The sequence below is a fragment of the Macrotis lagotis genome, chromosome 4, assembly GCF_037893015.1.
Source record: "Macrotis lagotis isolate mMagLag1 chromosome 4, bilby.v1.9.chrom.fasta, whole genome shotgun sequence".
Lineage (NCBI taxonomy): Eukaryota > Metazoa > Chordata > Mammalia > Peramelemorphia > Peramelidae > Macrotis > Macrotis lagotis.
In genome coordinates this window covers 171677258-171689323 of record NC_133661.1, presented here as the reverse complement: position 1 = coordinate 171689323, position 12066 = coordinate 171677258, and the positions used below count along the sequence as shown (strand labels likewise).

General features: G+C 37.9%; 1 protein-coding gene across 4 annotated transcripts in view; it reads right to left on the bottom strand.

The window, feature by feature from the left end:
- MYO5A (myosin VA) overlaps nucleotides 1-12066 on the bottom strand; it is a 232828-nt gene that overhangs the window by 60112 nt on the left and 160650 nt on the right. For all 4 annotated transcript variants that reach the window (XM_074234660.1, XM_074234661.1, XM_074234662.1 and 1 more), the window contains exons 23-24: nucleotides 10939-11032; nucleotides 1561-1709 (exon numbers count right to left, since the gene is read on the bottom strand). In XM_074234660.1, the coding sequence (XP_074090761.1) occupies nucleotides 1561-1709; nucleotides 10939-11032 (243 nt within the window). The remainder of the gene's footprint in view (nucleotides 1-1560; nucleotides 1710-10938; nucleotides 11033-12066) is intronic.

Sequence of the window (12066 nt, the reverse complement as noted above, 5' to 3'; positions counted from 1 at the left end):
CCTTCATGCAGTTTATATTCTAGTCAAATTAGACTACTAGTAGTTACCCTACCTTTCTGTGCATGATCCCACCTCCACATTCTCACCTGTAATAGCAATATATGTTGACATTTTTCTGTTCCTTTAACATCCAGCTCAGGGAGCATTACTTCCATGATGCCTCCCCTTATTTTTTTTTTAACAGAAAATGAGCACTACCCTCCTCAAATATTCCAAGAGTGCTTTGTCTAAATTCTCTCTTTGCTCCTATCACTCTTGACCTTGAATCTTACATATTTGTAGTAAATGTCATATTCTATCCATCCCTCTAATGAATATTGTGCATTATATAAGAGTATACGATATAAGATATAAGAATATCAGCTGACCAAATTGAAGTGAATGCCTGGAAACTGCACTAAGAAGGACAGTGTGAGATGTTAATTAATTAAACTACTTAGAGAACCTGTTCAGGATGATGGCCTACCTGAAACATGGAAATGTAGACCAAGTGTTATATTGGTATCTATTCTTACTATTAATAAAAATAGGAAATGCTATTTAATTATTTTAATAGCAGCAAGTCAAAAGATATCAAATCTCTTTAAAAAATGTTCTCTGTAGAAGTAAATGATATTTCTAAGGAAATGGGTAGCTTGTTTCTTCAACTGTCTATCACCTCCAGGCTAGATGTCTGCATGCTATGGACAAGAAGGGAGGTTATAAAGCAGATAGGATGCTGTACAGACTTAGTTGCCTATCTTCTTTTTTGTAACGCTAGTCCAAGCAAAGTAGAAAGTGGTATAGTCCTTATTAGCAGGTATTCATAATACATACTATTACAGTTATTCATGAGCTTCTTAAAGGACATTAACTGACTGACAACCTCATTTCCATCAGAGCCATTATCTTCCTGGCAATTTCTTTGAAGCATATGCTCAGTTAGTAGTTATATATAGAGAATGTCCCCTGGACTTATGTTAGAAGCTGTTCCTGCTTCTCCTTTTCTTCATTTTCACCACAATGTGTACCTTTATCTCTCCCTCATATTTTAAGATCCTTGGTTAGGGAAATGTTGAGCACCTATCTTCCTTCTTAATATGACAGGCATTACAGGAAATTCTATCTTTTTAATCTTGCATTTGAATTTTTTTATGAATATAAATCCCATCACTTCAGGCAGCAGGAGAACTAGGACACTACTCGCTCTCTCTCTCTCTCTGATAGAAGAGAGACTTCAGGATATGATATGATATAGTCCTAATTTATCTTCCCTATTATACTCTAGCTTTATATCTTTTTAGTAACCTGGATAATGAGATTATTTAAATAATCAATCTCATCAAATTAGTGAGAAATTGAGACCATGGGCATTAATTGCAAAGTATGTAAATAACAAATATGCAAAAACCATGTGAAGAGAGACCTATTTTTGCAACTTTCTTGTAGAGGTTGATTTGAACAATTAAATTTATAAAATGTTCACTAGCAAGAATAAAGGTGAATCCATGAAATAAAGACAATCCTTATTCAATTCCAATCAACTAAATATTAATATTACACCTTTCACAAGTAACTTACCACCATCAGGGTCATCTCTTCCTTGAGATCATCATACCTCTCCTCTAGACGACTGAATTCATTCAGAAGATTCTGGTACCTCAACCTTTCATCATTTAAATCAAGTTCTAACTGTTTTGTTTCCTCTATTAACTTCTTCTCCATGGTCTCTGACAAATAAAATACAAGAAAAAGCCTTGAAAATTTATAGTTGTAGCATATACCAAAGAATTCAAATTAATCCAAAAAGCATAGGTTATAGGGCTTCAACATTATAACAAATAAATAGTTCTTGTCCTCTAGGAACTTATGTTCTACTTGAAGGTAGTTGGGAAAGATGTCACATGCGAACAACTATGTAGTGTATGTGTGTGTTTAACTCTGTGTATTTGTGTCAATCCCTATAATCATCTTGCTGCTATGCACTTACCTTCTCCTACTCCTCACTTTCCCAGCCCTAGAAGCAAAATCAAAGCAACCCTGGCTATCTCACCCCATCGTACGTTGGCTCCCTATTTGGAACACACTCTTCTGGAAGACAAATACTGACTTTTCTTTTGTATTTGTATTACCAAGGCTTAGCACAGTGTTAACAAACTATAAGCCTTGATACATGCTTTTTTTCTCTCAGTCATTAAAACTTAACAATTTTGTGTCACACTTTATGCACTAATAGATAAAACACTAGGCATACATCTTCCCAACTCTCATTTCTCCATTTTACAACTCCTGGAAGTTATCCTTTACTCCTTTTTAAGTAATCCCAAAGACTTTCTCTTTCTGTAACTCTTTTACCTGTATTCTTTTCTTGTTTACCTAAATGCAATAAAGCTTCCTGAATGCACCCTCGCAGCAAACACTAGCATCTAATAGACTATGTGATTGCAAGGAGAAGAGACAGACAAGATGTGAGAGTGACAAAGGCATTGTGTGGCACAGAGTGTTAGACTGTTCACAGACTCATCCTCTCCAAGCTAAATATTCACATTCAACTTAAGCAGCAGCCTCAAGGCAAAGTGACTACCAGAAGAATTAAAGTTAAGAGATTAGAGCACTTCTCTGAGAGGGAACAGTTTGTTGTTAACTTGGAGGCAAAGGAAAGCCAACTCACAGTTGGCAATAATGGAGCAGAAAAGGAGTAGGCAGCTTTCAAAGACTTGGCGTAGAAAACTGCATTTGCTCATCTGGGTCAGAAACTCAAAAACATCAAGCCTGGCTTCATGAAAATGATGGGGAAATACAGAAGCCGTTAAATGAAAAAAATGAGAATTCCAGAGGGTTTACCATGTATGATGGTCCATCCATTTCTAAGAAAGCAACATTTAATTCTATCAGAAATAAAGTACAAGTAAAGTAAGGTGGCACATGAGATTCAGTTTTATGCTGACAGTAACAATCAAAGTGATTTTATGATCATCAAACAGTGAAGGAGCCTATTTACCTCAAGTTGAAGTCAATCCATCCCTAGCTGATGCTCAAACTGTAGATTTGAATGACATTAGACACTTTTCATGTGGCAAAGCACTTGGCACTGATTTTATTCCAGTAGAGATTTACAAAGTGAGAGGTCTTACAAAAGCTGACTGAAATTCTCCAAGTTATATAGTATGAAGAGATTATCCCCCAGAAATTCAAGGATGCCTTCTTTGTCCATCTCTATAAAGCTAAATGGAATAGACTGTCCTGGGACAATCACAGGTATTTCTCTTTTAGTCATTGCTGGTAAAATTCTTGCCAGAGTCATCCTCAATAGGCTGATCCTTCACCTGGAAGATGGTCATCTACCTGAGAGCCTTTGTACCTTCAGAAAGGGCCCAACAACTCCAGGAAAAATGCCAAGAGCAGAATGGAGGTCTGTATACAATGTTTGTAGATCTGAACAAGGCCTTTGATACTGTCAGTAATGAGGGTTTATGCAAAATTATGTCAAAATTTGGTTGTCCAGAGAAATTCATTAGTATTGTATGCTAATTTCATGATGCATGCATGCCCCAGGTTCTGAGTAACCACCCAAGGTATTCATATGAACCATTTGTGCCTAATCTGTGGTAGAGCACTCCAAGCTCATACTGGTCTGATCAGCCACAGTCAGACACACTGTAACTCATTTCTGACATAGTGATGTTATTTTGGTCTTCTCTGATAACGAAGGACAAGAACCAAACAACCAACAACCTTGTGCTCTGGATCTAATCCCCAAATGGTTCATAAAGAATTTTGCTTTTACATTACTTTACCCTTTTTCTAGCATCTTTACTTTCTTCTCTACACTGCCTCCGTTTGCTCTAATCAAATGGTCCAATCACCCAATTCCTGACTCTCCCAAATTATTTCTATATTTCAGATTAAATTCATCAACAGCAAGTTTCTATTCACTACATGAATATTCTCCTTAAAACAATGAAATCAGGTTTCCTTTCTCATTATTCCTCTTTTTAAGGGTAAGATATTGAGTTCAATATCTGTTCTCATCTGTCTTGATATTTCTATTACATATAGTACAATTTATCAGGTCTTTTAAAACTCTTCTCCCTTGTTTTTTTTTTTTTTTTTTGGACATCCCACTTCTTCCATCTCTCATTTTTTTCTGCACTTCTTAGCCCAAGGTTCAGTTTGAGTCCCTTACTCTTATATCCCATTAGAAAGTGGTAGTTGGAGAGGGGGCAGAGCCAAGATGGTGACATGAAGGTATCCAGTCTTAGGAGCTCTCTGATAAAACGTGAAACTAAGGACTCTTAATTAAACTTTCGAGAGACAGAAACCACAAACGGACCCAGTGAGGCAGTTCTCCTACTCAAGGTAACCTGGAAAAGAGCAGAAAGGCTCTGCTCCACGAGGTTGGAGGGCAGCCTGCGGAGGGGTGGCCCACCAGAGTGAAAGAACTTCAGCCTCATGGAGGCAGCCCCAGCTGAGAGCAGTGGGGGAGTCTCCTGAGCTGCACCCCGAGGAGCACCGGGCACAAAATGGGGGAACAGCGAGGGACCTCTGCCAGAGCGAGCACGTGGAGCCCAGCCCTCAGGGCACACAGGGAGCAGCTTGGTCTTAGCAGGTGGAGCTGGTAAGCAGGAGCCCCCAGGGCATGAGCCCATTGAGCTGAGGGAGGGGAGTGAAGAAAGAGACACTGCCTAGCTCTGTCCTCTGCTCCTGGAACAGGACTCTGGGGCTCTGACCACATTCAGATCCTGATCCCAGTCTAGGCACCCCCATAGAACAGCAGGCCCCCCCACCTCAGCCCCCTGGCAGAGGGGGGCGCTTATGGTCATTCACAGACCAGAAGGGAGGACAGAGTCTCACACACTGAGACCCTTGTGGGAGTGTCCCAAAAGCTCAGGAAGCACCCCAAAAAAACAGGCTTAGGCTGGGAAAATGAGCAAGCAAAGAAACAAGAGGAAGACCATTGAGAAATATTTTGCAAATGAGCCCAAGAAGGATCAAAATACTCAGTCTGAAGACGAGGAAGCACAAGCTCCTGCATCTAAAGACTCCAAGAAAAACAGAAATTGGGCTCAGGCTATAGAGCCCAAAAAAGACTTTGAAAATCAAATGAGGGAGTTGGAAGAAAAACTGGGAAAAGAAAGGAGAGAGATGCAGGAAAAACATGAAAATGAAGTAGAGCAGCTTAGTCAAGGAAATCCAAAAAAATGCTGAAGAAAATAGCATGCTAAAAAACAGCTTAGGTCAAATGGATAAAACAGTTCAAAAAGTTATTGAGGAGAAGAATGCTTTAAAAAGCAAAATTGGCCAGATGGAAAAACAGATAAGAAAACTCTCTGAGGAGAACAAATCCTTCAGACAAAGAATAGAATTCAGGGAGATTGATGAATTTACCAGAAATCAGGAATCAATACTTCAAAACCAAAAAAGTGAAAAATTAGAAGAAAATGTGAAATATCTCATTGAAACAACAACTGACACGGAAAACAGACTTAGGAAAGATAATTTAAAAATTATTGGAATACCTGAAAGTCATGATCAGGAAAAGAGCCTTGACATCATTTTCAAAGAATTACTACAGGAATATTGCCCTGATATTCTAGAGGCAGAGGGCAAAATAGAAATGGAGAGAATCCACTGATCCCCCCGAGAAAGAGATCCCAAAAAACCAACCCCCAGGAATATTAAAGCCAAGTTCCAGAACTCCCAAGTCAAAGAGAAAATATTACAAGCAGCCAGAAGGACACAGTTCAAGTATCGTGGAGCTGCAGTCAGGATCACACAGGACTTAGCAGCAACTACATTAAAGGCTCATAGGGCTTGGAATATAATATACCGGAAGGCAAAGGAGCTTAGAATGCAGCCAAGAATGAACTACCCAGCAAGGCTGAATGTCCTCTTCCAGGGAAAAAGATGGACTTTCAATGAACCAGGGGAATTTCAAATGTTCCTGTTGGAATGGCCAGAGATGAACAGAAGGTTTGATCTTCAGATACAGGACTCAGGTGAAGCATAAAGATTGGAGGAGAGGGGGGAAATATGAGGGACTTAATGAGGATGAACTGCATGTATAGAAAAATGATACTGATAATATTCATATGAACCATCTCAGTTAATAGAGCAGGTAGAGTGAGCTTTTATAGTTGAAGCACAGGAGAAAGCTAAATTCGAAGATAAAATATGGTGTAAAAATGGAGTTAATAGGAAAAAAAGGGAAATGGAATGGGAGAAAGAAAAAGGAGAGGGGGAATAGTCCAAGATATTTCACATTAATAAGATTTTTTTTATTACAATGAGCTATTGCAATGATATGGAAGGGGGGGAAGGCAAGGGGGAACAAGGGAATCTTCGCTCTCATCAGAGGTGGCTAGGAGAGGAAACAGCAAATATACTCAATGGGGTATAGACATCTGGAGTAAGAAGGAGTGGGGAGCAAGGGGAAGGGGTGGGGATGTGAATAAAGGAGGAGAGGATGGACCATGGGGAGACAGTGGTCAGATATAACACATTTTCTTTTTTTACTTCTTGCAAGGGGCTGGGATTGGATGGCCTGCCCAGGACCATAGGGCCAGGTGGATTCTGGGCCTAAGGGGTGGTATGGGGGCTCAGGGCTTCTTGGCCCCAGGACCAGGGATCTGTCTGCTGCGCCACTCAGCGACCCTACAGCAGAGTCAGAGTGAAAGGAGAGAGAAAATATAGTACATGGTAGTGGAGAAATAAGAAAGGAGGGAGTTGTGATCAGCAACGGCAACGTTGGAAAAATATGGAAGTAACTTTTGTGGTGGACTTATCATAAAGAATGTGATCCACTCATGACAGAGTTGTTGGTGTTGGAACAAAGACTGAAGCACATTTTTTGTTATTATTATTTGGGGGAGGGTGCAGGGCAAGTGGGGCTGGGTGGCCTGCCTGGGGCCACATAGCAGGGTGATCTTTGGGTGTCTGGGGCCGGATTCGGACCCAGGTGCTCCTGGCTCAAGGGCCAATGCTCTGTCTGCCACCCAGCCACTCCTACTATTATTACTATTTTATTTTATTTTGGGGTCTTTTTTTTTCTTCTTTTTGGTTTTTGCAGGGCAATGGGGATCGGGTGGCTTGCATGTCACATGGCTGGGCGATTATTAGGTTTACGAGGCTGGATATGGACTTGGGTGCTCGTGGCTCCAGGGCTGGTGCTTCATCCATTGCGCCACCTGGCCATACCTACAATTATTACTGTTATTATTTTAAATTTTAATTTTTTTCTCTCCCCTTTACTTTTTTCGCCCAAGCAAGTCTATCTATATTCATGGGGGGAGGGGTATTTTGTTTACTTGTAAACAAGAATATTTTATTAATGTAAAAAAAATTTGTACAAAATAAGAACAAAAAATAAATTAAAAAAAAGAAAAAAAAAAGTGGTAGTTGTATCACTCTAACCACAACCTAAATTCTGATGTCTTTCAAACCTACATCTTCACGGTGGCTAGGTGATGCAATGGATAGAGCACTGGCCCTGGAGTCAGGAGGACCTGAGCTCAAATCTGGCCTCAGACACTTAATAATTGCGTAGCAGTGTGGTCTTGGGCAAGCCACTTAACCCTATTTGCATTGCAAAAACATAAAAAAAATTTCTTGCCCTATAACTTGTCAATCATAATAAAATATACTCTCTTAATGCCTTAAACTTAATATACTGAAAATCTATTTTGGCTTTCCTGAAAATAGACATTTTCTTAATTCCTCTATCATTAGTGGAACCATTATTTTCTTGATGCTTGAACTCAAATTTTATAAATTTTTTTCCCTTAGAAAGATTTTATTTATTTTGAGTTTTACAATTTCCCCCCCAATCTTACTTCCCTCCCCCCCCCACCCCCACAGAAGGCAGTCAGTCTTTACATTGTTTCCATTTACATAAATTTTTTATTCCCTTCTCTCTTCCACCTACCAAATTTAATGAATTACCATACTGCAAAGATTTGCATCACCCCCATCTAAATTATTTTGACATGTTTCTATACAGAAGCCATAATGGGCTTATCTGGAGCTGGGGTTATTTCCAAACTGATGGGAAGAGATGGAGAAATGACCTTCTAAAGGAGGTTGTTAAATGTTTCTGAAGACCCCCCACTGTTTTCCTCCTTGAGAAGGGATGACCCTACTTGGTAGACCCCAGTCCTGATGAATAAGACCTCTGAATAACATGAAGTCAACTGCATGAATTGACAATTCTGGAATTAAATTCTATTCAAGATGAAAGTAAAATAAAAAGGAAACTATGCTCTGCAAACCTATACAAAGTCAGTCTGAAATTCTCAGGCTGAAATCTGGAAGAACACAATCTATAGAGCATTCCCCTAAGTAAGAATGCTCCTCTCTCCCTTCTATAGTAAGATTTTCTGATCATTTAAAATGATACTTAACTGTTATATAATGACTTTGGGCAGTTAGATAACTTGCTTAATGTAAAAAAAATGTTTGCAAGACCAAATAAGAGATAGAGAGATATTAAGGGAAAGTATGGGATGTCAAAGATTTGTAACTTGTAGTTTGGGAGGAAAAGCTGAAGCAAATAAAAGCAAGTAGTTTTTATGTGATTTGGAAAAGAAAAGGAAAATTGCTCGCTCTCTTGTCTATTGGAGATGAACACAGTTTGTCCTAGAGGAGGCATTCTCTCATGTTTCTCTCTCTCTTTCTTTTTCTCTCTTTTTTTTGCCCTTCTGAAGGAATTGGAAGAGTTTCCACCTGCCTCCTTTTGCCTACCCAGAATTTCAATGTTACCCAGACTCCTTGGAAGTACTTTCCCATCTAGTTGCAAGCACCCAGAGAGAAACAGGAGGCAAAAAATGTATAATGTATAATTTATGCCCTTTCTCCTCTTAAATACCTTCTCCTTGTCTATCTCCCTTTTTCTAAGAGTTATATCCTCTGGGACATGGTATGTAGAAATGTTAAAACTATTGAAATTAAGTTACTCATGGAAAATACTTAAATTACTGAATGAATTTCCATTCTGATAGAAAATGATTTGCATTTCTCTTTGTCCTACATCAAGGCTGTCCAAAATCTACCAGAAGTATGATTTTTATGCAGCCTGCCTATGGATTTACTAAAAATTTTAGTACACAAAGCTGAGGTAACCCAGAACTCTCATTAAATTGGCAAATCAAAATAAAGTGTCTATTGTTTCAATGAAAACTTTTAAAAGTAAGGTTGGACAGCCCTTTCCTACATGACAGGATTATTTTTCCTTGCCAACTTGGACTGTGAGAATCCTTAACTTCTTTCAAAGTTCAGCTCAGGTTTCAGCTCTTATAGGAAGCCCTCCTAATTTCCCTAACTTTTTATGTTCTCTTCCTCTCCCCAGCAGAAAAGTTTTCCTGAAATAACAGAATTTTTGTTGTTGTTGTCTGAATCCTTGGTACTCAGCATGGGACCTTGTATGTACTAGGTACCCTTGGTACTCAGCACAGGACTTTGTATGTACTAGGTACTTAATAAATAGTAGTTGTTACTGTTGAGTTAAAATTTCCCCCAAAGTAGTCAATGAATATTTTCACATTTTATCCTTCATTGATTAGGCAGCACTGCATAGCAGATAGAAAGGAAGACAGGAATCCTATTGACCAGAGGTGATAAAGGGAGCATATTCCAGACTGAGGGGAATCACTGGTGCAAAAGCAGCTGTTGTTTCACCGAACCATTTAATGCTCATGGATTGAAGGCTGGCCCTGGAGTCAGGAGACCAAGGTTCAGGTCCTGCCTGAATCCTGCCAAGTTAGTTCCCCCTCAAGAGCTCCAGGGAATTCTCTTAATTGTATATTAGGTCACAGAGAAGGTGAGGATGTGCACTGGAAGAAGGGTTTTCCATACCTGGGAGTTCCCTATCTCATTAAAATCACAGATCCAATCCCTACCCTTAATAAATGGACACTTTTGATGATGTTTGCTATTGTTAGTATTTTTTTTTACACTTCTGTTTTCAAAATAACCCTCTGAGAATCTTTTTTCAATAACATCTGCCAAGATACACAAGTGCCCAAACTAAAAGCATTTTTACAAGACTCTTGGAATATGTGCTAAAGACACATTTCCAGGGAAAAAAGCATCACTAACAGTTCTGGTAGAAAACAATGGCATAAGTTTTTAAAGACTAACCATGCTACCAATTCTTGCAACATTTTTTTCAATGACTTATCTTGCCTCTAATTTCTCCTTATTCTAATCCACTCTAGAAACAACTACTAAAATTATCTTCCTTCTTAAATAAAAAAGTTTTCTTAAAAACCTATAGAGCCTTCCAACTAAGAGGAAAAAGCTTGGCCAATTCTAGGGGTTTTCACATTTTTCACATAGTGCAAGTCACATAGAAGCTTCTCAATATAAGTTAGCAATTATGTGCAATATGCATTTCAATGAACACTTATTTAGTACCTATGCTCTACAAGGCCATTATCCTATGCCCTGATGTCAAAAAGACAAAAATGAAATACCTCCTAGTTTCAAGGATCCTCCTTTCTGCTAATCATGTTTATTTGGTGAGATTCTTGTTAGGTTTTCCAAGAGAACCTTAAGCCTTTCTCCCTTTCCTGCTAAGAGTTCTTTTATATTGATTCTATATAAACTAGAAAGTGAGTTTTTTTAAGTACTATTTTTGGTAGCTTTTTCTTTTTCTATTTTAATAGAATCAATTGCCATTTCTTTTTCTTCCTTTTATCATTGATAGTTTATGTTGATTTCTCTACTCTGGCAATTTCAGGAGTGCAAGAGAAATACAACAATCATGACAATAAGAACAATCTCTCATAGAAAAAAAATATTGGTTGATGCATAAATAACCATGTTAGAAAAGTAAAATACTGAAAATTTTAAATGATTTATCTCTACAGTAAAAATGAACAAAGTTGATTAAAAACAAACCAACCATATCTGACATGACACCTGACAGGTTAGGAGAGAACAAGATATAGATTATTTACTAACCTGTAAATTCTTTTGCTTGCTCAGAAATAAGATGGTTGAGTGTCTCTTTTTCCTTTTTCAGCAATGTATTCTCTTCTTTAAGATTTGATACCAGCTGTAAAATAAAACTATTAGTGTTAATAACAAATATAAATATACTGGAAGCAAAATTCAACAAATTTGTTCTTGAAGTAATAGTGGGCTCTTCATCTTCATTCTTTCCTCAAAATAAGGAATTCCCTGAGTGAAAACTTTACTTATGAGGGGTCAGATTTTTAATGAATGAACAGATAATCCTGATAGGGTCCTAGAGGGAGTGACAAAAATTATTATATTTTATATAAAACGAAATTAATTTGGCTATATTTACCAAATTTAATACACAATGTTAATTTTTAACTAAAACTATTTTTAAAAAAACACAGATTTTCCTCTCGTGTAGCTGAGCAAAAAGTATAAAGAGACCAAGGATTGTCCTATGTTACTGAAGGCCTCTCATGATCTGGAAAAATGACATTTTTTAAACAATCCTTGTGCCATATCAAAATCTGAAAGCACATCCAAAACAAGTTCTTTTATGTAAAAGAAAAACTTAAGTTTACAGTAGTCCTTTTCCAATTTTCACATACAAAATTTCCTTATTCTTAAAATAGGAAAACAAAAACTCAGAGCTTATAATCCCCACTCATCTTCTTTTCTCAGATAAAGTACTTGACAAAATCAACTACAATCAATGCCTCCACATCATTTCCTCTTTTTTAAAAAATGATCTGCAACTTGGTCTCTGTCAACATAATTCAGTTGAAGCTATCTTCTCCAAAGTTAACAATGATCTCCAAATTTCCACTTCTAATGGATTCTTTTCAAATCTCACCTCTATAGTATTTGACCTTTGATCATTTCCCTACTCTCTTCTCTCATGAATTTATATTACTGTTCTCTCTTAGTTCCTTCTCCTACCCTCCCGATCCCTTCTCAGTTTCTTTATTCTGTTTTTACCCAAGTCATGTTCATTAGCTATTGGTGTCTCTCAAGGTTCTGTCTGGTACCTCCTTTTCTTCTCCCTCTGTGTTATCTTGTATTCTCATCAGATCTATATATTAAGCCCTATTCTCCTGAACTCACAATCCCATATCATACCAATTTAGA